This window comes from Panonychus citri, unplaced genomic scaffold (genome assembly GCF_014898815.1).
Source record: "Panonychus citri isolate SS breed McGregor unplaced genomic scaffold, ASM1489881v1 Contig00093, whole genome shotgun sequence".
In the NCBI taxonomy this organism is placed as follows: domain Eukaryota; kingdom Metazoa; phylum Arthropoda; class Arachnida; order Trombidiformes; family Tetranychidae; genus Panonychus; species Panonychus citri.
Genome location: NW_026515498.1, coordinates 106,698 through 127,729, shown reverse-complemented (window position 1 = coordinate 127,729; position 21,032 = coordinate 106,698). Strand labels below are relative to the sequence as shown.

The 21,032-nt window shown below is 32.5% G+C and overlaps 9 protein-coding genes across 18 annotated transcripts in view; 6 read left to right on the top strand and 3 right to left on the bottom strand.

Annotated features, from left to right (window-relative positions):
* Positions 1 to 7: 7 nt before the first annotated feature.
* LOC128387786 (N-terminal kinase-like protein) lies at positions 8 to 3,304 on the bottom strand. The gene is made up of 11 exons (XM_053347058.1): positions 3,115 to 3,304; positions 2,710 to 2,976; positions 2,385 to 2,611; positions 2,215 to 2,305; positions 1,995 to 2,150; positions 1,743 to 1,901; positions 1,579 to 1,686; positions 1,384 to 1,497; positions 1,156 to 1,311; positions 790 to 1,054; positions 8 to 703 (listed from the first exon to the last, which is right to left on the bottom strand). The coding sequence occupies exons 1-11, from the start codon at positions 3,226 to 3,228 to the stop codon at positions 69 to 71; spliced, it is 2,292 nt and encodes a 763-aa protein (XP_053203033.1). The 5' UTR covers positions 3,229 to 3,304; the 3' UTR covers positions 8 to 68.
* A 75-nt stretch (positions 3,305 to 3,379) lies between these two features.
* Positions 3,380 to 4,292, top strand: LOC128387797 (STING ER exit protein-like). Its single transcript, XM_053347071.1, has one exon. It carries the CDS (start codon positions 3,492 to 3,494, stop codon positions 4,146 to 4,148), a length of 657 nt encoding a protein of 218 aa, XP_053203046.1. The 5' UTR covers positions 3,380 to 3,491; the 3' UTR covers positions 4,149 to 4,292.
* Positions 4,293 to 5,562: 1,270 nt separating this feature from the next.
* Positions 5,563 to 9,033, top strand: LOC128387785 (vacuolar protein sorting-associated protein 35-like). 2 transcript variants are annotated; one of them, XM_053347056.1, is made up of 3 exons: positions 5,563 to 5,790; positions 5,906 to 6,377; positions 6,461 to 9,033. In XM_053347056.1, exons 2-3 carry the CDS (start codon positions 5,938 to 5,940, stop codon positions 8,454 to 8,456), a joined length of 2,436 nt encoding a protein of 811 aa, XP_053203031.1. In that variant the 5' UTR covers positions 5,563 to 5,790; positions 5,906 to 5,937; the 3' UTR covers positions 8,457 to 9,033. The 2 variants fall into 2 exon arrangements, with proteins under 2 accessions (XP_053203031.1, XP_053203030.1); XM_053347055.1 differs by having other exon boundaries at positions 5,564 to 6,377.
* LOC128387784 (ionotropic receptor 93a-like) lies at positions 8,996 to 12,842 on the bottom strand. Its single transcript, XM_053347054.1, has 7 exons — positions 12,677 to 12,842; positions 12,422 to 12,592; positions 12,083 to 12,340; positions 11,683 to 11,993; positions 10,628 to 11,590; positions 9,902 to 10,557; positions 8,996 to 9,828 (listed from the first exon to the last, which is right to left on the bottom strand). Exons 1-7 carry the CDS (start codon positions 12,795 to 12,797, stop codon positions 9,192 to 9,194), a joined length of 3,117 nt encoding a protein of 1,038 aa, XP_053203029.1. The 5' UTR covers positions 12,798 to 12,842; the 3' UTR covers positions 8,996 to 9,191.
* An 829-nt stretch (positions 12,843 to 13,671) lies between these two features.
* Positions 13,672 to 16,050, top strand: LOC128387798 (guanylate kinase-like). Its single transcript, XM_053347072.1, has 5 exons — positions 13,672 to 14,472; positions 14,594 to 14,635; positions 15,025 to 15,121; positions 15,196 to 15,505; positions 15,598 to 16,050. Exons 1-5 carry the CDS (start codon positions 14,310 to 14,312, stop codon positions 15,631 to 15,633), a joined length of 648 nt encoding a protein of 215 aa, XP_053203047.1. The 5' UTR covers positions 13,672 to 14,309; the 3' UTR covers positions 15,634 to 16,050.
* A 220-nt stretch (positions 16,051 to 16,270) lies between these two features.
* Positions 16,271 to 17,171, top strand: LOC128387799 (bursicon-like). Its single transcript, XM_053347074.1, has 3 exons — positions 16,271 to 16,735; positions 16,813 to 16,929; positions 16,995 to 17,171. The coding sequence occupies exons 1-3, from the start codon at positions 16,544 to 16,546 to the stop codon at positions 17,118 to 17,120; spliced, it is 435 nt and encodes a 144-aa protein (XP_053203049.1). The 5' UTR covers positions 16,271 to 16,543; the 3' UTR covers positions 17,121 to 17,171.
* A 256-nt stretch (positions 17,172 to 17,427) lies between these two features.
* Positions 17,428 to 18,117, top strand: LOC128387800 (uncharacterized). The gene is made up of 2 exons (XM_053347075.1): positions 17,428 to 17,581; positions 17,663 to 18,117. The coding sequence occupies exons 1-2, from the start codon at positions 17,578 to 17,580 to the stop codon at positions 18,028 to 18,030; spliced, it is 372 nt and encodes a 123-aa protein (XP_053203050.1). The 5' UTR covers positions 17,428 to 17,577; the 3' UTR covers positions 18,031 to 18,117.
* Positions 18,118 to 18,161: 44 nt separating this feature from the next.
* LOC128387793 (DNA repair protein RAD51 homolog 1-like) lies at positions 18,162 to 20,102 on the bottom strand. The gene is made up of 5 exons (XM_053347067.1): positions 19,786 to 20,102; positions 19,492 to 19,629; positions 19,291 to 19,408; positions 18,915 to 19,215; positions 18,162 to 18,855 (listed from the first exon to the last, which is right to left on the bottom strand). The coding sequence occupies exons 1-5, from the start codon at positions 19,951 to 19,953 to the stop codon at positions 18,471 to 18,473; spliced, it is 1,110 nt and encodes a 369-aa protein (XP_053203042.1). The 5' UTR covers positions 19,954 to 20,102; the 3' UTR covers positions 18,162 to 18,470.
* Positions 20,103 to 20,433: 331 nt separating this feature from the next.
* The window catches only part of LOC128387783 (plasma membrane calcium-transporting ATPase 2-like), a 29,699-nt gene continuing 29,100 nt past the window's right edge, over positions 20,434 to 21,032 (top strand). For 4 of the 9 annotated variants that reach the window (XM_053347049.1, XM_053347046.1, XM_053347048.1 and 1 more), the window contains exons 1-2: positions 20,434 to 20,739; positions 20,854 to 20,971. The gene's annotated coding sequence lies outside the window, so the exon portion shown is untranslated. Of the gene's footprint in view, positions 20,740 to 20,801; positions 20,972 to 21,032 lie in introns of all 9 variants that reach the window. The other 5 variants (XM_053347052.1, XM_053347051.1, XM_053347050.1 and 2 more) reach the window with 2 other exon arrangements.

The window sequence follows — 21,032 nt, the reverse complement described above, 5'->3', positions numbered from 1 at the left end:
TGTCAGATTGAAATGAATAGAAAATACTTTTATTTCTTCACATTGGAACACTGGTTCTTTTTGATGTTCTATGTGATTTTCTGAGCTCCCAATCTCATTGGACCTTTTTTAGTCTTCGGTTTCCTTTCGACAACAGCTCGAACTCTTCGTGGAGGTCGCTTTTCGGTTGTGTCTTCAGTTTCTGATTTAATCGGGTCGTTTTGTTGAATATTACTTGAAGAGCTTAAACTAGATCGATGAGAATCAGCTCGACTGCTTGGTCTTAATTGGGCATCCAACCAATTATCTTCATTACTTTCTGACTTGTTCTCAAGATTAATATTACTCGAAGCGGTGATAACTTTATCAAAATCTTCTTCTTCATTCCAACCATCGTCATTTTCCCATCCGTCCATTGCTTTCTTATTTTCCAGGTCATTTCTGTCACCTTTTGAAGAAAGGTTAGAATCAATCGGAGCCCAGTCTTCATTATAATCAGCATTCGAGTCTTCTGAAGGCATTTTTATGTCAGAATCGGTTAATTTAGGACTGATACTGCTCGAAGGGCTTGTTATCTTATCACCAGAAGCTTGACTATTGCTGGTATTGATATTTGCTGGTTTTGAGCGATAAAACTTTGACGTTAATGAGCTAACAGCCCAAGAAGCCCAACTAGCAGCTAATGTTGAAGAAACATTAGTTCCCGAAGTATTGAGATCAGCCTCTGTTAATAAGTACCAATCAAAATCATCTAATTAGTTTAAAAAAATTCAAACAACAATCGACCAAAATACATGTATATCAACTTACCCATTTGCTCAGCTAATGATGGATCTTCTGAAACTTTTTCGATTTTACTTACAAAACCTTTGAGAGCTTTGAAAGCCTGATCACGAACTGATTTATCGGGATCCATAGTTAAATGACACAGAGCGGGCATAACTCTTGTGGCAGTATCACGAAGGGAATAAAAGTTCTGAGTCGCTGAAAGAGCGAGGATTCCAGCAATTCGAGCAGGAGCAAATGGATCTCGCATAGATCTTAAAAACGAAGGAATCAAAACAGTTTGCCTTATCTGAATCGTGGAAAATAATTTAAATCAAATTGAGAATTGAAATTACTCAACAATAAACAAAGAAATAAACAAAGGTCAGAATTGGCGGAATTCGTATCTACCTGAGGATGAAAATAGTTGGCGATTTTTCCAAGACAAACTGCGGTATTGGTTCTGATTCCTCCTTCCTCGTCTCGAGTTTGTAACCGAGTGAAATGTCTCAGAACTTCATCATTGAGATTGGCATAGTTTAGTTTTGGAGCCAAATGAAGCATACACTAGATGAAGAAAAAGATGTAAATTAATTAGAATCTAAATCGTAATGAGACTAATTAATTCTTAATACTTACCTTAACTGTTTGCTCTCTTATTGTAGGATTTGAATCAACGAATCCTTGAGAAACATGGACAAAAATTTGTTCATTTACAACATTTGGTTGTAAATAAGTAATAAATGATTCCATCTATTTATAGAAAAATTAATCATTTAGAATTATTTTAATTAACATCATTTGAAGAATTAATTTTCTAAGTAATTCACTCACTTCTTGCAAGAGTTTGGCTCGAGTGGCTCGATCTTTAGATGCAAATAATTTTATGACACAAGGGACGATTTTCTTTTGATATTCATCTTCACTTAAAAGTTTACCAATCTGCAAAGAGAAAAGGGTTAATCAATGGTTCTAGGTGACAATTAGTTAATTCTTACTTTTAAAAGTGGTCCTAAAAACGCTGAACCGGTATTATTAAACTCTAGAGCAATAATAAGCTGTGGTAACATTTTATTTTTACAAATATCGGGAGGAAATGAGTTCATTGCATCATTGAGATGGGTGAAGAATCTGTTTCGCTCAGTTTGATCTTTAATCTAGAACGGGAAAGAGAAATTGATTAGTACAAGTTGATCGTTCTTGTGATTATTATCATGAGGAAAAAAAAAGAATTACAAATTGGAACTCACTTGAATCTCTTCAATAAACAACATGGAATCGATGAAGGGATTTTTCATATAACAACCTTTGGCTCGACATTTCTGTACAAACTCTAATGGGCTGATTCTGTTCTTGGGATTAGGATCAATCAGTTCTTTATAAATGGTTACCAGGTTACTTGGAATCTTGAGAAATAACAAGTTTCAAGAAAATTAGAACATTATTGAATCGATGGTTAGATTTATTTACCTTTTGTGGTAACTTAAGATCATTTCTTTGAGACATTGGGCCATTGAATATTTCCCAGATCAAACATCCAAAAGCGAAACTATCAATTGACCTGAAGTGAATATAAAATAGAAAGAGAAATATATTTTTAAGAAAACAGATCTAATATTTATATAAATGAAGTTTCGTACCATTTATTGGTTCCTTTGATTGATGAAGAGTCGGATAGTTCAGGAGGATTGTATTTATCGAGAGATGAATGATGTTTAGTGATGGACGATTGATCCTCTTGAATGTTAGAAGTGACATATTCGAGGCCACCGATTTTCCAAATACCACATGAGTTGACTAGTACTGAGCCTAAATGTAAATTATTGTGATTAAAGTTGCAATCATTTATTAAAAATCCAAGTCCGATCTGCAGTAAAATATAAAAACAAAAGAAGATGAAATCGTGAAAAAGTGAAAAAGAAAACACAAAACTATGATCAATATAAGCAAACCAATAAAACTCACAGCTACTTGATGTAAACCAAAGGAAATAGCGTTGGATAATTGTTCACGAGTAAAATTTTCTGATGATTTAAGATACAAAGACAAAGGCTCAACAGGCTCTGTGACAATACAAACTATTTTATCTGTTTCAAGTGAGTCAACGTAAGTTAAAAACGATGGATGTCTCAGTGTTTTTATCCGTTTTAATGCTGATTTGGCTCTTTCCAAGAGATGCTCCGTTCCGAATTTACATTCAAACCGAAATATTGTAACAGGTTCTCCAGTCCCCTAAGAAAAGTGAAACAGAGAAAAAAAAAGAGAAAATCAATATTCTAAATGTAATCAAATCAGTGAAAGAAACACCAGTGCAACAAAATGATTGACATCATCACCATTAGATTAACATAAACAGAAATATTTCCAAACCTTTTTCTTTCCCTTTTGAATAACCCAAATTGATTCGTCGGGTTGCAGGTTAATCACATCACCCAAATCGTAAGGAAAATCTTTGGTTGGGTTACGGGACCAAAAGGACCACATTTCAAATAGAAAATTAAATTTAAATTAATTAAATGAATCAACTGTCAATTGGCAAATTAAAAAAAAAGAGTGAAAATCAATCAGATGTGGATAAAGATCCAAGTCCAGGATCCGAATCATCGAGATTCCATTTTCCAAATATCGTAAACAAAACAATTTTTTTTTCTTTTCTCTTTCTTGGTTTTACTTTTCTCTTTTCTTTGTAATTAGTTGATTAATTGTTCTTCTTGTAGTTTTTTTTCTCACTTTAAAGGTTTATCATTATGCCTAAAATTGTCTCCAGAAGTATCGCTTGCACTGATTCCAAGAATGAAGAGGAATATAATGATGAAAAGAATCTCAATGTTTACTATTGTATTTGTGGTCAAATGTCATTAATTCTTGATTGTAATTTGGATCGATTGCCATTGAGGCCTCGTGATAAAGCTCGTGTTATTGATGGTGAAAAGCGCGTGTACAAATTACATATCGCTGAGTCGACTGAGGAAAATATTGTCTACTTGAGAAGAGAAAATGGAATCGAGAAACAATTTCGATACAATTGTAAAAGATGTGATCTTCCAATTTTCTATAAACATAAGCCCGATTCTAATGTTTTGTTTGTTATTCAAGGAGCATTAAGATATCGACCTCGAGATGTTCAAACCAGAACTCCTGCTTCTCATGATAATAAAAAGGTTATGGTTACAAAGAAGACTCGTGACATGGGAAAGTTTAGTTCTGTCACCGTTTCAACTGTCGATGAAGAGGAAGAGGAAATTGAAGCTCGTGAAGTTGCAGATAGTTATGCTCAAAATGCTAAGGTGATCGAGAAACAATTGGAAAGAACTGGACAATTAAAACGAAAAACTGATTCAACACAAGATTCAAGTGATAAACGACATAAACCTAGAGGAACATTAGTCGATTGGGATAAATGAGAATCAGTAAATCATTTGAAAACTCTTTTTTTCTCCTTTATTGTACATGGTTATTTGTATTTGTAGAATTTTGTTTCTTTCGTCTTCGCAATTTACATTAAATAATTGAGATTAATTCAAATAAATCGATAATTTTTGCACCAATTGGAACATTTCTTTGTCTTCTTGTTATGTGTCTTCCAGGAATCTTTATGGATTAATAGGTGTTGATGGTTGATATACACAATTAGAATTTGATGGATTTTTGTTTGTCAATTGTTTTCGACTGAGAACTTGCTGAAGGATTCCACTGGTTGCTCCATTATTACTCGATGATGAGACCACATTACCAATATTACAGGTATAAACTTCCTCGGGTGATTCCTTTTCGTAATAAAGTAATTTATTGAGAAGATATTTTCTCTCAGCTTTGGCAATTCCAATCTTTATCTTTGTCTCTTCAATTTGACTTTGAAGGGCAGCGTTTAGAAACATTATTTCATTTATTTGTCGCTCAGTAGAATCACATTTATGAGTAATTGTCATTGTGATTAAACAAAAAACCATAAATTTGTCAACAATTATCAATCCAAACACAAGAAAGGGTTTCAAACAATCAAAGTCACAATTAGATTTCGATTTAAACGATTAATCGATTATCACCAGAATCGAATGAATAAAAACCAGAATTAGACAGAGAAAAAGAAAGAGAAGTTTTTTTTTCTCCTCAACATTTTGAGCGCAAATTTTTGAAAACATTTTCTACCAATTCAACGATTACTATTAAACTGATGATCGATTGAAACGATTTTTATCAAATTATCATGTAAAAGTCTCTCTCTCTCTCTCTCTGAGTCTGTCAACTTAGGGAAAATTGAACAATTGCCATCGTAACACATACTCACCATTACGAAACAATTAGTTAACTGATCTAGAAAATCAAATCAAATGCAGAAGTGAAGGAAATTCCCAAACAATCAACTAATCAACAAAATCCAATAAACATCAATTCAGTTTCAAAGGAAAGGACGAAAAACAAAAACTCTCAACGAAAAAGCAAATAATAAGATAACAACTACAATTAACGTTCTGATGAAAGCACAATCAAAACTCTAATGATCTTTAATTGAAATATTGTCAACGAAGAAACTAATCAACTAAACAATTAGAATTAATTTCAACTCTCTCACCATCATCACACTAAAATCGATATCAATGAAAGTCTTAAACTCTTCTTTAAATTAATTTCCACAAACCTTGATGAAGAAAAAAAAAAATGTCACACCAAGAGAAAGATAATAGTGATGATATGATTTCCAAATCAACTAATTAACGAAAATCAATAATAAAAAATGAAAAAGTTAATTTAATTGTCGAAAATGTTTATTGAGTTAACGGTCCCCAAGTGAATCTCTCTACCGGTTTGGTTTCCATTCATAATAGATTGTGATTGATGAAGACGCCTACCAAATAATTGACTTAATCTTTAATCATCCCCTTGATTATTTCCATCAGTCAACTAATTTAATTTCACTGTGTTTCCAGCAATTTGTCAAGTAAAATTAGAGGTTAATCATTACACCAAATCTTCAAATTCAATTGAAAGGAGTCATTGTTTTGTTTTTGTGTCATCATCTTTTTTGTATCATCTCATAATTTTCTTGTTTGTTTACATTTATTTTTATTATTTTTTTTTCTCATCTTCTTTTCCTTTTCCAATTGTTAATCACGAGGAATTAACTGTCAATTGATTTATTTTAATTTTACTCCTTTTCAAGCAATTAAGAAGAGCAGAAAAGTGTTTACCAAGATGCCTTTAACTCCTGCAACTACTCCTAGTGATGATAAGCAAGAAAAGCGACTTGATGAATCTCTTGGTAATGTTAAGATTCAGTCATTCCATATGAAATGCTGCCTGGACAAGGGTAAATTGATGGAAGCTTTGAAACATGCATCCAATATGATTACTGAATTAAGGACAAATCAATTGAGTCCTAAATCATATTATGAATTATACATGGCTGTTTGTGATCAATTAAGACACCTTGAGATGTATCTTCTAGATGAATTCAATCGAGGCAGGAAACTGGCTGATCTTTATGAGCTTGTTCAATATGCTGGTAATATTATTCCCCGATTGTATCTATTAATTACCGTTGGTCTTGTCTACATGAAAACTACACCCGGAAGCCGTCGAGATATTTTAAAAGATTTAGTTGAGATGTGTAGAGGTGTCCAACATCCTTTAAGGTTAGAATTGAAATTGATTATCTTTACGTGTTTATGTTTACATTTGTTTCATTTTAATTTCTATTCTCTATTTGTATTTATAGGGGTTTGTTTCTGCGTAATTATCTTCTACAATCATGTCGTAATATACTTCCTGATGTAACTGTTGAAGAAATTTGTGGTGATGGTGATGGTAAAGAAGAGCATTCTGGTACCATTGAGGATTCAATTGAATTTATTTTGCTAAATTTTGCTGAGATGAATAAACTTTGGGTACGAATGCAACACCAAGGGCACACTCGAGACAAGGATAGACGGGAAAAGGAAAGGCTTGAATTGCGACTTCTTGTTGGTACCAATTTGGTCCGATTATCTCATTTGGAAAGTATTGATATCGAACGTTACAAAGCGGTTGTATTACCTGGTATTCTTGAGCAAGTTGTCTCATGTAGAGATGGTATTGCTCAAGAATATCTCATGGAATGTTTAATTCAAGTATTTCCCGATGAATTTCATCTTACAACATTACAACCATTTCTTCATTCATGTGCTAAGTTGGTCCCTTCTGTTAATGTAAAGAATATCATTATCGCACTAATCGATCGACTGGCCTCATCCAAAGATATTGAGCTACCTGATGATCTATTTGATATTTTCTCTGCTCAAATATCCAACATAATCCAGTCAAGACCAGACATGATATTGGAAGATATTATTCTGATGGAAGGATCATTGATCAACTTCTCGATTAAAAAGATAAACAATGAATCTAAACGGGAAGAAAGTATTGATTCAGTTCTAGGATCGACTCTGAATGTCATCAAGGAGAAATGCAATAAATCGCGAATTCAATATCGAACTAATATTGGTAAAGAGTTACTCAAATTTTTGAAATTACCAATAACTCATGGTAATCAAGATGGTCAAACCTCTGGTATCGCTCCGATAAAAATGTCCCTTAAATTGAAAAATTTCAAGAACCTTCTTAAAGATGTTACCGATTCCGATCTACAGAAGCAAATTACTCTTTCCTTGCTTAATTCTGCTTTAGATTCTGGAATTGAGGATAAAATTATTGAAGAGAATCGTTTAACCTTGGAGGAGATTGAAACTTTCCTCAGTGAACTTTGTGATCCTCTTGTTAAAGGACCAAATCCAGAGGAACATGATGGTATTTTGGATGAAGACTTTGTAGATGAACAGATTCTACTCTCTCGATTTATTCATTATTTACTTTCACCTATTTGTGTAGCCGATGATGATCTTGATTTACAATATCTAATTCTATCATCATGTAAAAAGATCCTCACTCCAGGAGGATCGAAACGAATTCGTTACACTTTTCCATCTTTAGTATTCGAATCACTAGATCTTGCTTTAAGATACTCTGGATCGAAAGAAGATTCAAAATGGGATAAAAAATGTACCAAAATATTCCAATTTGTTAAACAAACAATTTCCGCTCTCAGCGACAGTAATTGTCCCGATTTATGCCTCCGTTTGTACCTTCAAGCTGCATTGAACGCGAGTAAAGTTGGAATCGAGACAAGTGAAACTGTCGCTTACGATTTTGCAGCAAAAGCTGTTTCCATATACGAAGAAGAGATCAGCGGATCAAAGGAGCGATTTGCGTCATTAATGTTGATCATTGGCGCTGTTAAAGAGATGGGATTCAAATCTATCGATGAAGATGAAGATAATTCATCATCTTTAAAACAAAAATGTCCTCTTTTCGCCTGGTTGCCTCGCGCTGGTCTTACATTGGTACAAAAACCAGATCAAGTTCGAGCACTTCTAAGTTCAAGTCTTTTATTTTGTGATAACCCAACATCATCAGATGCCATTAAATGCATAAAAACAAGTGACAAAATAACCTCATCATTGATGGACAATGATTTAAAATTACAACTTTACATCGAGATACTTTCCCATACAACATTACTGATTGCTCCAGATAATCACGAACTGGTTAAACTGATGAAAGATATAAACGAGAAGATAATTGAACAAAAAAAGGAGATTATCCTATCGGAATCATTTGAGAAACAATATGCTAACACATTAGAATTCATTAAAAGTAAAGAAATATCCCTCCAATGATAATCTAATTCTCGAGAGGTTGGATCACCAATTTAAAAACAAAACAAAGTGTTTAAAATCCTACAAATAGATGACAACATATAAATATATATTAAATATAACAATCAATGAATCTAGAGGAGGAAAGTTAATCACAATACAAAATCATACATTCGTTTGTTTTATCATCTAAAAAAAAAACTAATAATAATCAAGCACAAAGAGAGAGCCTAAAGTCAATCTAATAGCCCATTTTGTATCAGCAAATTGTTGTTGTTTCAAGTGTCAATTTCCTTTGTCTTTTTAAATCAAACGTTTGTTTAATTGTCTTCTCTTCTCTTTGCAAACAATCAACTTAAATCAACTTCTAATTAGCAACAAAATACTTCAATTAATTGATGTTTTTTTCCCTTCTCATTGCACAAAAAACTTTTTCTCTCATCTTAACATAATCCAAACCAATTATTGGTTCCAATTTGGAAAACGGGAACTTGTATGTAACTCATTTAAATGGTAATTAAATTATAATAGTTCTTATTGGAGCATAATTTCAATAAAATTTTATCCAACAATTAAAACTTTATTTTGATGAAAACAATTCAATGTTACAACAATTACACACCAATCAAAATTTATTGTTCGTTGATCATAATGATTATGGTTATTATTTAGATGCGATAAGATAATCAGATTAATGAGAACGAGAGAAAACAAAAACAAAACCAATAGCAATTTGAATTGTTACGATTTTCGAAATCATTTGAACTTGTAATTAGATCGTAAATCACTGTAAGGATATTGAAAGTTTTCTGGATCATTGTAAATTCCTCTGATTTGAGTTAAATACATCGAACCACTTTGATCGTAATAAAGGTTTGGCGATGCCTTCGCTCTTGCCGCTGCGACGCCCGAGGCCCAATTGGCTTTGGCTTTGAAATTGGTTGACGGAGCTCGACTGATGCTTGGATGATTAAACGATAATCGAGTTACTTTGGACTCTTTGGTTGGACGATTATCAGATGAATTGAAATAATCAACATTCGACGCCCATTTTGAATATGATGGATCAGAATTGTATCGAGTGTACATGCTCCTGAGTATATCGTTAAGTCCCGACGAACCAGAGTTCTCACGCTTTGAACCATCTTCCATTTTCATTGAACCAAATTGATTGACTGCGAAACATTTCTTGTGAACAATTTCCCCGATCAATATTATCGAACCGACTCCAATGCCCCAGGCAAGAAGTACATATGAACCAATCATATGAATAACGTCAATCTTTTTCACGTCTCCTGCATGGATAATCAATGGATACATACAATCGTTACCTGGTGTTTGGAACCACATCTTCCAATAAGTTGAGATTCCAGCTCTGGTCATCAGAAATAATCTGAATCAAAGTATAAATTGGATGAAAATAAAATCGATTAGAAAGAAAAAAAGATTATTATTATTAATCTTACAATCGATTGATTTCATTCAACAAAGATTCTGGAAATTTTTCTTTCTTTGTCACCATATGAACAGGAGTTCGATAAAGAGCATCTTTAGCGACATGCATTCCACAAAATCCGGTTCGCGTGAATTCAGTTGTCACCCAATAACGAGCTTCATATTCCTTCATGATATAAGCCAAGTCTCCATCGGAAATATCTTCAAAGATTTCATCTCTCTCCTTGTTGAAATCATAATATTTAACATCATCTCTTATAATTGCAAGGTCAGAATATTTAATTATCGGAATCATTTCAGCTATCGAACTGTCAGTCGATGCACCAACTGAGATTCCCCAAGAGTTTTTGACATCTTGAGCATTTTGAATCGGCTGAATGATCTTTGGGAAAGTCAACAAAGCCACCAAGTTTCCCGAATATGTTGTCACCGTTACAATAACGAAAAGCCACCAAGAAGCAATCAGAATCCGCCCAGAAATAGCCTGGGGTAAAATTTCACCTCCTTGCTGGACCATCGCTCCATAACAGTACCAAACACAGTTGAACAATTTGTAGAAACCTTTTCCATCATTCATCTTATAGTAATCGTAGTAAATTGCTGAACGGTGGATAATCCAGAAAATTGGTCCAATTATGATCATACAAAGTATAACACAGGTCCAAGTCTAATATTAATCGACACAAAATCGCTGGATTATTATTAGGGTCAAATTAAAGATCTGAATGAGTGCTTACCCCTGGAGTAAATGGACAAATGAACAAGAACTTTTCATCCTCGGGATACTTTGCAACCACCAACGAAACCGTATCAACATCGTAAGGGAACAAGAATTCAAATTTTCCTGATTGGATTCTCGATGGTGTTTTCCAAATACCATTTGCTGCTAAATCAATTTCTCCTGAAAGCAATTTACCCAGAATTCCGTCCCAGTTCATATCTGATTGTGGAGTACCAATTTTATCATCTTCAAGGCTTGACCAGCAAATATATTCCAAGGTAAAATTCATTCGAGATGCGATTAATTTTAGTAACTCAATTGTTGTCCCATTGGGTTTACATTTACCCTCAACCAGTTCAGCATTAATTAGTGGACGCTGGTTAATTACACCAACCTTGATAACTTGACCACCGCCATTGACAACATCAATGGGCAAAGGGTCAGCAGATTGAATTAACCCTTTGAACGGAGTCCACTCGCCAGTTTGAGTTATTTTAATATTATCAATCTCATCTTCGGCTGCTAATTTAGTCTCAGGCCAGTTTAATGATGGAAACGGCCGACGTATGTAATCAATTGATTGGCCAACTGTCGCTCTTTCAAACATTTTCAGTGAATAACGATCACAATTACCACAATATTGTCCAGAGTTTGATTCAGTTGAACCTAATTGTGATCTGATTTCAGTTAAAATCCGATTTCGAGTTCGTCTTTTCATATCGACATCGGTAAAATCATAATCAGTAGTTAGACCAACTTTAATTAAAGATGATCTTAATGTTTCCAATGCTAATCTAATTTGACATCCATCGGACATCACATTACACTGACCATATCCAGAAGCCTCTCTAATTACAATTGCAGTTTGAGAAGCTGCTAAAATTGGACTTAATTGTGACCAATAATCAGGATTCTCTTGATTATCACTGAAGATAATTAACCATTTACGAGGTGAAACAAGAAGTGACTTTGAGTGAGCCTAAAATTAACAATTAAAAAAAACTTACAATGTAAATTGCGAAATCAAATATGATAGAAATTAATAGAATCAAATTAAATCTTATTACAGACCAATTTAATTATCTCTCTGATATGATTACTACGAGCGATGATAATGAAATGTTTATAATTTTCATCATTAGTAATATGATCAACAAATTGCTCTTCCAGACGAGACGAATCAATTTTAATTGTTTCTCGTTGTGAAATTGAAGTAACTTCAGTATCATTATTATCAGATATTTCATCTAATTCAATAATTAACTTATTCTTAACTGAATTAGTTGATTTTCCAATGTGATAAGTTGTCACAATTGATGGAGTTATTTCTGGCCCATGAATTTTACTCAATCCATCAACTAAATCATGAAGAGCACCAATATCTTGGGAAAGGAAAAAGGGAGAAAAATTAAATTGCAATTAAATTGATCATTGAAATTTGTCAATAGCAAAATGGTTAAGATAAACTCACCGATTGTATCATCATGAATCAGATTAATATGATCCCATTTCCGTAAGAAATCATGTCTCATGTCAATTAACATTGGAACAACATGATCAACTGATGATAGAATTGGAAAACCAATTCCATGATCACGATTTGGTCTGATACAAGTTCGATCATGAATTGAAATTAACAGAGTAGATGAACAATAATCACGAATTAAAGAGTAAAGTAATTTAGTTGATGAACAAGGAAGAATTGAAATTAATCCCATGTAATTATTACCTGAAGAAAAAAGTAAATAAATGACCAATCAGTTAATCATAATGAGTACAGAAAATGTAATAACAACAATCAACTTGTTACATTTTGTTGGATCCTCTTCAATTTGTTGATTGAAATCATCAAAGTTATCAATTAGATCAACTTTTGTTGTAATATTATCAATCAATGGTCCTTCAATCCGATTGATTAACTGAAATAAAGTCTCATTCCTAATTGCTCTAGATATTTCATCATTGAACTGGATTAAGATTCCTAATCACAAATGAGATATATAAAGATGAGAAAACTAATTAAATTAATTGAATCCCAAAGACAAGGAACACACATAATACAAACCTAAGTTAATTACTTGACCAATTGGAAAATTATCCGATTCTGATTGAGTAAATGTCGATGAGTAAAGTAAAACAATAATTATGAAACACAAACAATCAAACAATTTAATCTTAATCATCATTCAATTTTGCGACAAAAAAACAACACTGATTTACTTATATCAGGATTGAAAGAGTTGCTTTACTTTGATATTCAGATTAATTGTAAGAATTGAATCATCTTCATATTGATTAACTGATATTTTAATCAATAAAAGTAATGAGATATTTTTTATATAATGAAAACAATACGTTAATGATATTGGTCAAGAAAATATATATTAGATAATGATTCTAATTTCAATTTGATCCAATGTCCTTTTTCACCGTTATCGAAATGATATATTGATTGATTTACGATTTAAGATATTGAATTGTAGTGAATTTCATGATAACATGATAATCATACTTACGTTAGGGTTGAACAATTGAATCTAATGAATGAAAGTTTTTTTTGTTTGAGTTTCATTTGTGAAAATTTTCATGAAAATTCAAGAAAACATAATAATAATGTTAAGAACTTTATTTTCATGAGATTTTATTTCTTCTCGTGTTTAGATAAATGTCTGAACTTGATTATGATCACAACTAAATTAACCAATTAAATTGTTGAAAGTATCAAATTGAAGTAGCAAAATGATTAACTTATCTGATTACCAGAAACTTGTAATAAACCAAATTAATGGTTGAGTTATATTTGTTTTCGCATTGGTCATTACTTTGTTTCTCATGATTAGTTGATGATGTGACCATCAATTGATCATTAAATTATCAGAATCATTAATTTCTAGTTAATGATTGATTCTTTTAAATTGTAACCCAAACAACAATCAAATACAAGACTAAGAGAAAAAAGAAAGAGAAGAGAAAATCCAAAGAAAGAGGAAGCCATGTTTCTATCTAGGAGCAAATCTCTCTCTCTCTCTCTCTCTCTCTTTCCTCGAGATGATGATGATAATGATGGGATCATGTTTTCATGAATGTTTGGTTAAATAGTAATTATTATTTCCACCATTGAGTTAAATCATTACCACTGATTATTTGCTGATGATTGGTAACAGGATATCAAGGTTTTTTAATGATAAAAGTGTCTCGATGTTTATCTTCAGGCAATTGATTAATCCCTCGATTCATCAATTGATGATTTTCAATCAACATTAACATGACCTATCACAGTTATTATTAACTCTCTCATTCCTGTCAAACAGCTAAACTCAAAATCAACCTTTGTATGTTCAAATCAACATCATTATCATCATCATCATCATCATCCTCATCATCTTCTTCTTCATCATCTCCACCATGATCAACTGTAACAACAACCTCATCAGAACCATTTTTAACATTATCATCACCATACAACATAACCGAGTTATCATCAACCTTTTATTGAATGAAAATGAAAATAAGCTTGACAGTTAACACAACAATTGACGTTTGTTTATTAAATTATCATTGAAAATTGTGACATCCATTTAACCTCCAATTTTACTCTAAATTGATTAGGAAAACCATTAAATCATAGTTTCATTCAGAGACTAATCAGTAAACCTCTTTAGCCTCTTCTCTCCCTTTGATTGTGCCATTCCAAGACTATGACTTCTGATAAGGTTCCAAGTGATTCAGCCTTACGAGGTGATACCATTGATCCAATTATTAGGCCAATTGTGATCTGTGGACCTTCAGGTTCGGGCAAGAGTTCACTGCTTAGGCGACTCATTAACGATTATAAAGATTATCTTGGATTTACAGTATCTCGTAAGTATTTCTGTCCATTGATCAGGCAAAGTTGATCCATCTTGATGGTTTTCCATATTTTTATCCATTGGGATTTTAATTAATTGTTACTCTTTGTTAAATTGTCTTAATTTCCCTCCAGATACAACTAGGAAACCTCGTGAAGGGGAAATTGATGGAAGAGGTAATCACATGGACTGAGAATTTAAATTTCATCATGTTACTGATCCAATGGAAGCTAATCAACTGTTAATTACTGTTAATTAGCTTCAAAATTTTAATCTGTTAAAATGGACTCAATTTCTGATGACATTTATCGTCCGTATCAATATTTTGGTTAATTTAATTGGTTGATTATTTCTCATTACATGAAAGTGATGATATAAATTATCCATTTGTTTATACATAGGAAATGTCATGATCTCAATCTGTAAACAGAGTTTGTTTCCTTTCAACATGATGACAGAAAAATTTCAATCCATCTAATAGAAATTGAGTTTAATTAAACATGATCTATTTAATTTAATTAGAGTAAAGTAAAGTAACCGTTATTTTTGTATCTTTTTCCCTTAGAATATCATTTCATGGAAAGAGATTCAATGGAAAAAGCAATAAAGGAAAGTGAATTCATTGAATTTACTGAGTTTTCTGGGAATCTTTATGGAACCAGGTAATTACCCTTACCATGTGAATGGAATTTTTATCTCATATTTGAAACTGAATTTATCTCTTTTTTTCTACCAGTAAAAAAGCCATGGAACATGTTCAAAACAGTGGAAAAATTTGTATTCTTGACCTGGAGATCGAAGGAGTTAAGAATATGAAGAAATCCAATTTCAGGCCATTGTTCATTTTCGTGAAACCACCGAGTCTCGAGGTTTTGGAACAACGATTGAGAGCTCGAGCAACCGAGTCCGACGAAAACATAGAACGACGTTTGAAACGAGCCAAAGAAGATCTGAACATGGAAGGAATCGAAAATTATTTCGACCTGGTCTTGATCAATGAAGATCTTGATCAAGCTTATGCTGCTCTCAAGAATTTCATTCAACCGGTAATTAACTTGGATTCATCAATAGTTCAATTCTAATCATCTCGAAACTAATTCTCTTTTTTTCTCATGTACCCATGTTGTCTCGAAAATAGGTTATCGAAGTTGTTAAGGCCTCACGAACTATTTGATCTATTGACTGTCATCATATTCCAAATACTTGAAAATCATTAATCTCACAAAGAAAATAGTATCTCACATTTACCATGATTATCATGAAGGATAATCTGTTAATCACTTCATTAAAGTGTATTAACAATTACTGGATATTCATGATGGACAAAATTTATACATAAATATTATCACAAATAACCAATAGTTATCCAATATGAATTGGTATGCGATTAATTGTTGACCAATCAATTTGACAACCGATTCAAATTATAAAGTAATCTTAATTTCATTCAACTCAATCATTTGAAATTTTTATATTTTATCAATTAAACATCAACAAATTTCACCAACTACCGATCATAGTGAATAACAAACATTCATGTAACCAATTTAATTGCACATACAAAATAAAATTACATTAATTGTGAACCGAACAGTTAATTGTTCCTCATTGATCTTCATCTTAGCCCATCGCAATTGTGATAATTTAACCATCGGTCAAATTGAAAGGCTCATTCACCTTTCGTATTACCTTAACTCTGAGCATTTCGATAAGTTCTGAAATCTTCTCTCTCTCTTTCTCTGTTTGATATTTGTCTTAATTCACTGTCAGGGTCATTAGATTAACATCAGAACACTTTTGAGTAATCAAGTTCGATAAGAGTCCAACTGATCTAATGAACTGAAATTCTATTGATAAATATTAATAGTATTTACTTATTCTTGACGGGAGGTATTAGATATTTTCCTCTAAGTAAAAGTTAATCCAAATTCATGGTCGAATCGCCTAAGGTCAGTCTAATCAAGAAAATCGACAGTTGAACATTTGATCGAGTCTCTTATTCTTATCACAATCAAATTGATTTGATGAAATTGTGATAATAGTTTCAGTCTAATTCAGTTGTTGGAGAAAAAAGTTGATTGTCAATGAATTTTTCTCAAGTGATTAGTTTTCTCATTCCAATGACTATTTTAGTATCAATGTTAATCGCTGGATTAGATGGATCGTCGAAAGGTTGTCATTTAAGGCCAGTTATCCACGTACTCAGTCACCCAGGGTGTTTATCGAAACCGATTCCGTCATTTGCTTGTCATGGTTCGTGTTCATCATATGTTCAGGTGAGTTGATTGTTACAATTGTCATTCCAACATTGATATTGATCGTTCATTTCTGATTCCAATCAATGGATTTTAAGGTTTCGGGGTCCAAATTTTGGCAAGTTGAAAGGTCATGCATGTGTTGCCAGGAAATGGGGGAAAGAGAGGCAACAATTGGTATTTTTTGCCCCAAAAAAACACCCAAAATTAGAAAGGTAAATTTGATTAACGATATCGAAAAGATTAATTATTAATAATTAACTGATTAAATCCTCCTTAGATTACAACCAAAGCTCCAGTTGATTGTATGTGTCGACCCTGTACTGGTATCGATGAATCAACAATTAAACCTCAAGAGTTGATCAATTTAACCGAAGAACTGAGAAAAACCGATCAACATAGTTAATCATGATTCATCACAATTAATATTTCACCAAAAACAATTAATCATATTTATCTCAATAACTAATTATCAACAATTAACTCATACATCTAATATATTTTTGCTTAATCATTTACACTTTAATTTAACAAGTAAACATTTCCAAAGTTGATTACAAGTTATCAATAAATCACCCAAAATTAACAAATTAATTTATTGATCGCAAACAATCAATAATTAAATTCTGGTTAATTTTGGTTAACTGGTTTTCTTCACTCTCACCTCTGTCTCTTTCTCTGTCTCTTTCCCTTTCCATTCCTCTTTCTTTTCCTCTGTCTATTTCTCTGTCTCCAAAGTTCCCATGCTTTGTTTACACTTTTGACTCTCATTGTTTTCATTTTTAGGCCTTTGATTGTCCATTGATTTGTTAGTATTTTCCAATCAAATTGTTAACTTTTTTGGTGATTTAATCTCCGTAATCATGGGTAAGTGTCACAGTTAATTGTCTATTTAGTAATTGTTTCTAATCAATGTGATATTTGTGTTTTATTTGTTTCCCTTGACAGCGAATGTTGATCTTGAACTGAAGAAACATTTCAAAGAATTACAAATGAAAGTTGGTGAAACTCGAGGGAAAATGCGACAAATTGACACAACAATTGATATTCTTAATCGTAGTAGTCAACGTTATCGATTAACATTGTCCGAAGTGAAGAATCTTCCCGAATCCATAACTACTTATCAATCGATTGGTCGGATGTTTGTTAAAACCAAAAAGGATGAAATTGAAAGTGATTTAAGTGATGCGATCAAGAGTAATACCGATAAATGTCAAGAATTGGAAAAGAATAAAGTTTATCTTGGTAAAAGTTTGAAGGAAAAGGAAGACAGTATTAGGGAATTGATCTCACAAAAACAATCACAATTAAGTTGATTTTGTAAAGTGAAGAAAAACAAAATGGACTAATTATGTTCCCTCAGAAAACACAAATAAATAGCCTTTTGCTTTTTTCCAATTTCATCTCAATCATATTCCAATATGAAAATAAACACTTCGTGTAAGCGTTTAAGCTGTTTCACAATTTTAATCATCGTAATGTGTTTAATTTTGACTTGATTTGAGAAACTTCAATTTGGTGATGATTTGATGTTTCATCTTCCGGTGTACCAAACTTTTTAACAAATTGATTATAAATGATAAAACTTCGAAGTGATTGAAACAGGATAAATGTGAGTACTTTTTTAGATTGTGTAACGTGCGCTGGTGATTTGTAGTTGTTTTTGGTTTTGTTTCAAATTTAGGATGGATTAACAAGTCGGATTAGAAAAGATAATTGATAGTAAAAAGTAATAGTGATAAAAAGTAAACGGCACTTAATCGTTATCTTTAGTGTCAGAAATGCCTTCAACTGTAATTGCAAAGGAAGCCTCCGATTCGGGTAGACATGGAGAGTCATAGATTTTACAGACTCTGGAATCTCCTCGACCTTTACGTAAATACAATCGGGTTGTAGATGCATGAGCGATGATGTTACCTCCAATTGGCTTTTTGGGATCAGCATTGAACATTCCAGCACCTCCGTCTACTTGAGCTACAACTTGATTAGTTATTACAACCGCAATACCAAATTCGTCGGCTAACCTCTGAAGTAACCGTAAAAATCGAGCCATATGCATCTGTCTTGGAGCTAATTCTCCTCTTCCAGAATAATCAGTTCGATAAAGTGCTGTTGCACTATCTACAATGAGAAGAGCATATCTAAAGAAGAATACAGGAAATTAGTAAAATAGCAAGATATTGAAAAAGAAACACATTACCTTGATTCGGACATCATAGCAGCGGCTTGTACGGCGAGTTGCATCTGATGATCTGTGTTATATGCTCGAGCATAGGCGACATTATCTAGCACATCTCCTCCTTCCAATTTGTACCGAGCCGCACAATCTAAAAGCCTTTCAGGTCTAAATGTTCCCTCAGTATCTATGTACATGGCTTTTCCCTCTGCACCTCCCATGTCTATGGGTAATTGACAAGTAACAGCTAATGCATGACATATCTGAGATTTTCCAGTTCGAAACTCACCAAACAGTTCGGTGATAGCTCCAGTTTCAAATCCACCTGAAGAAGATAAGATAAATTAGTAAGAAAAAAAAACTCAAAACGAAAATTTTGATGAAGAAATAAATTATTTACCGCCAAGCAGTTTATCCAATTCTTTGGAACCACTGGTGATGGTAATAATATCCGATCGTCTTTTATGAAATTCTTTAGCAGTAGTAAATCCAATTGGCACTATTTTCTGAGCATCAGCCTAGAAAAAGAATACAAAAGAGAAGTAAAAATAATTAGTAATTAATGAAAAAAGAAAATGATGCAACAAATAAAAAATCTTACCAAAAGCCTGTCTGCCTTTGTATCACTAATCCCTTTCACCCCAATCAAACTTTTTTTCGGGGCAAATGCTACTGATTCAACAGTAGCAAAACCAGCCTCAATTAATTTTTTAATATCTCCTGGAGTAACACCATTTCCCTAAATTAAGAACAAAATAAAAAGAATAGAATAAATTAATCAGAAGAACAAAGAAAAACACACAACAAGAGTAAACACGCCAAAGAGAAGGCATGAAAATTGACTCTCAGATCCAATCGAATACAAACAAAATTATCTCATTTTCTTTCGACTTACCTGAAGCTGGCTTACTTTATGGAATCCAGATTCGGAATCTTCATCTTCAACTACTTGAACTTCCTGTGAAATTTGTTCAGATCGCCTTTGTTGAGTTCCTTGCATTTTACCGCCAATGAAACAATTCAAAATCAAACGAGACAAAATATCAAAACATGAAGTCTTCATGTTGAAAAACCGAAACTACTGCCATCTATCACAATTCAATTCTTTAAGCATAAAAAAAACGATTAATCAATAATTAAACTTAAATTTTTTTTAAACCATGAAAAGAAATGAGAAACTCAAATTTCAACTTAATTAATCATAAATTAGAATGACCAATGATCCAAGTTTGAAAGAAAAAGAATAAATAAAAAAAAAGAATATTTCAAAAGTTCGGTAAACGAAAAAACCGCTACGGTAAAAAAGTCTCCGCGTTTAGAATAAAATGTCAACCGAGCGAAACATTTGCTTCACTTTTCTCTTGAGTTTCTCAATATTATCCAATGTTAACCAACGAACAAACTGCCATCTGGTTGGGTGAGAATTAACCTCCCTCGGTTAACCATTTAAAGAGAAGAAAAATTTTCCTTTTCCGCTCAATAGATGGAACAGTTTTTCGTTTTTCGTTTTTCGTCATTTATTTTGTATTATTTTTTTGTTTTCATTTCTCTTTGGATTTGCTTGTAATCAAGTTTAATTTTGTGAATTTTTTTTTCTTCTTCTTCTTCTCTGTTCTCATCATGTCTTTTGTTAATATTATTTGGTGTTCTTAGTCATATGCTATCTAATTTATCTTTGTTTTCTATTTTTATTGATCAATTATTTGGAAGCAATGGTTTTACTTTTAAAGATATTAAAAAATTAACAGAAGCTACTGGGTATGCTACTGTGGATACAAGAGTATTTGCTCCGAAAAAAAATTTGATCGCTATTGAGGGAATAAGTGATACCAAAGCTGATACACTTTTGGTAAGCTTTTTCTCTCTTTTCTCTTTTCTCTTTCATTCTGTTCTTCTTTTTTTTTCTCCAAGTGTTTGTGTTACATTTTCCTTTTGGGTCAAATGTTTAAATTATTCTTTTTAGGCTGATGATCAAAAGTTAGAATCAATTGGGTTTACCATTGCTAAGGGATTTCATAGAAAACGTTCCCATACTATTACCATCACCACTGGTTCCAAACAATTGGATAAATCATTGGGCGGTAAGTGAAAGTTTATATTCTCTCTCATTTTTTTTTCTCTTCTTCTCTTAAATAATTTTAA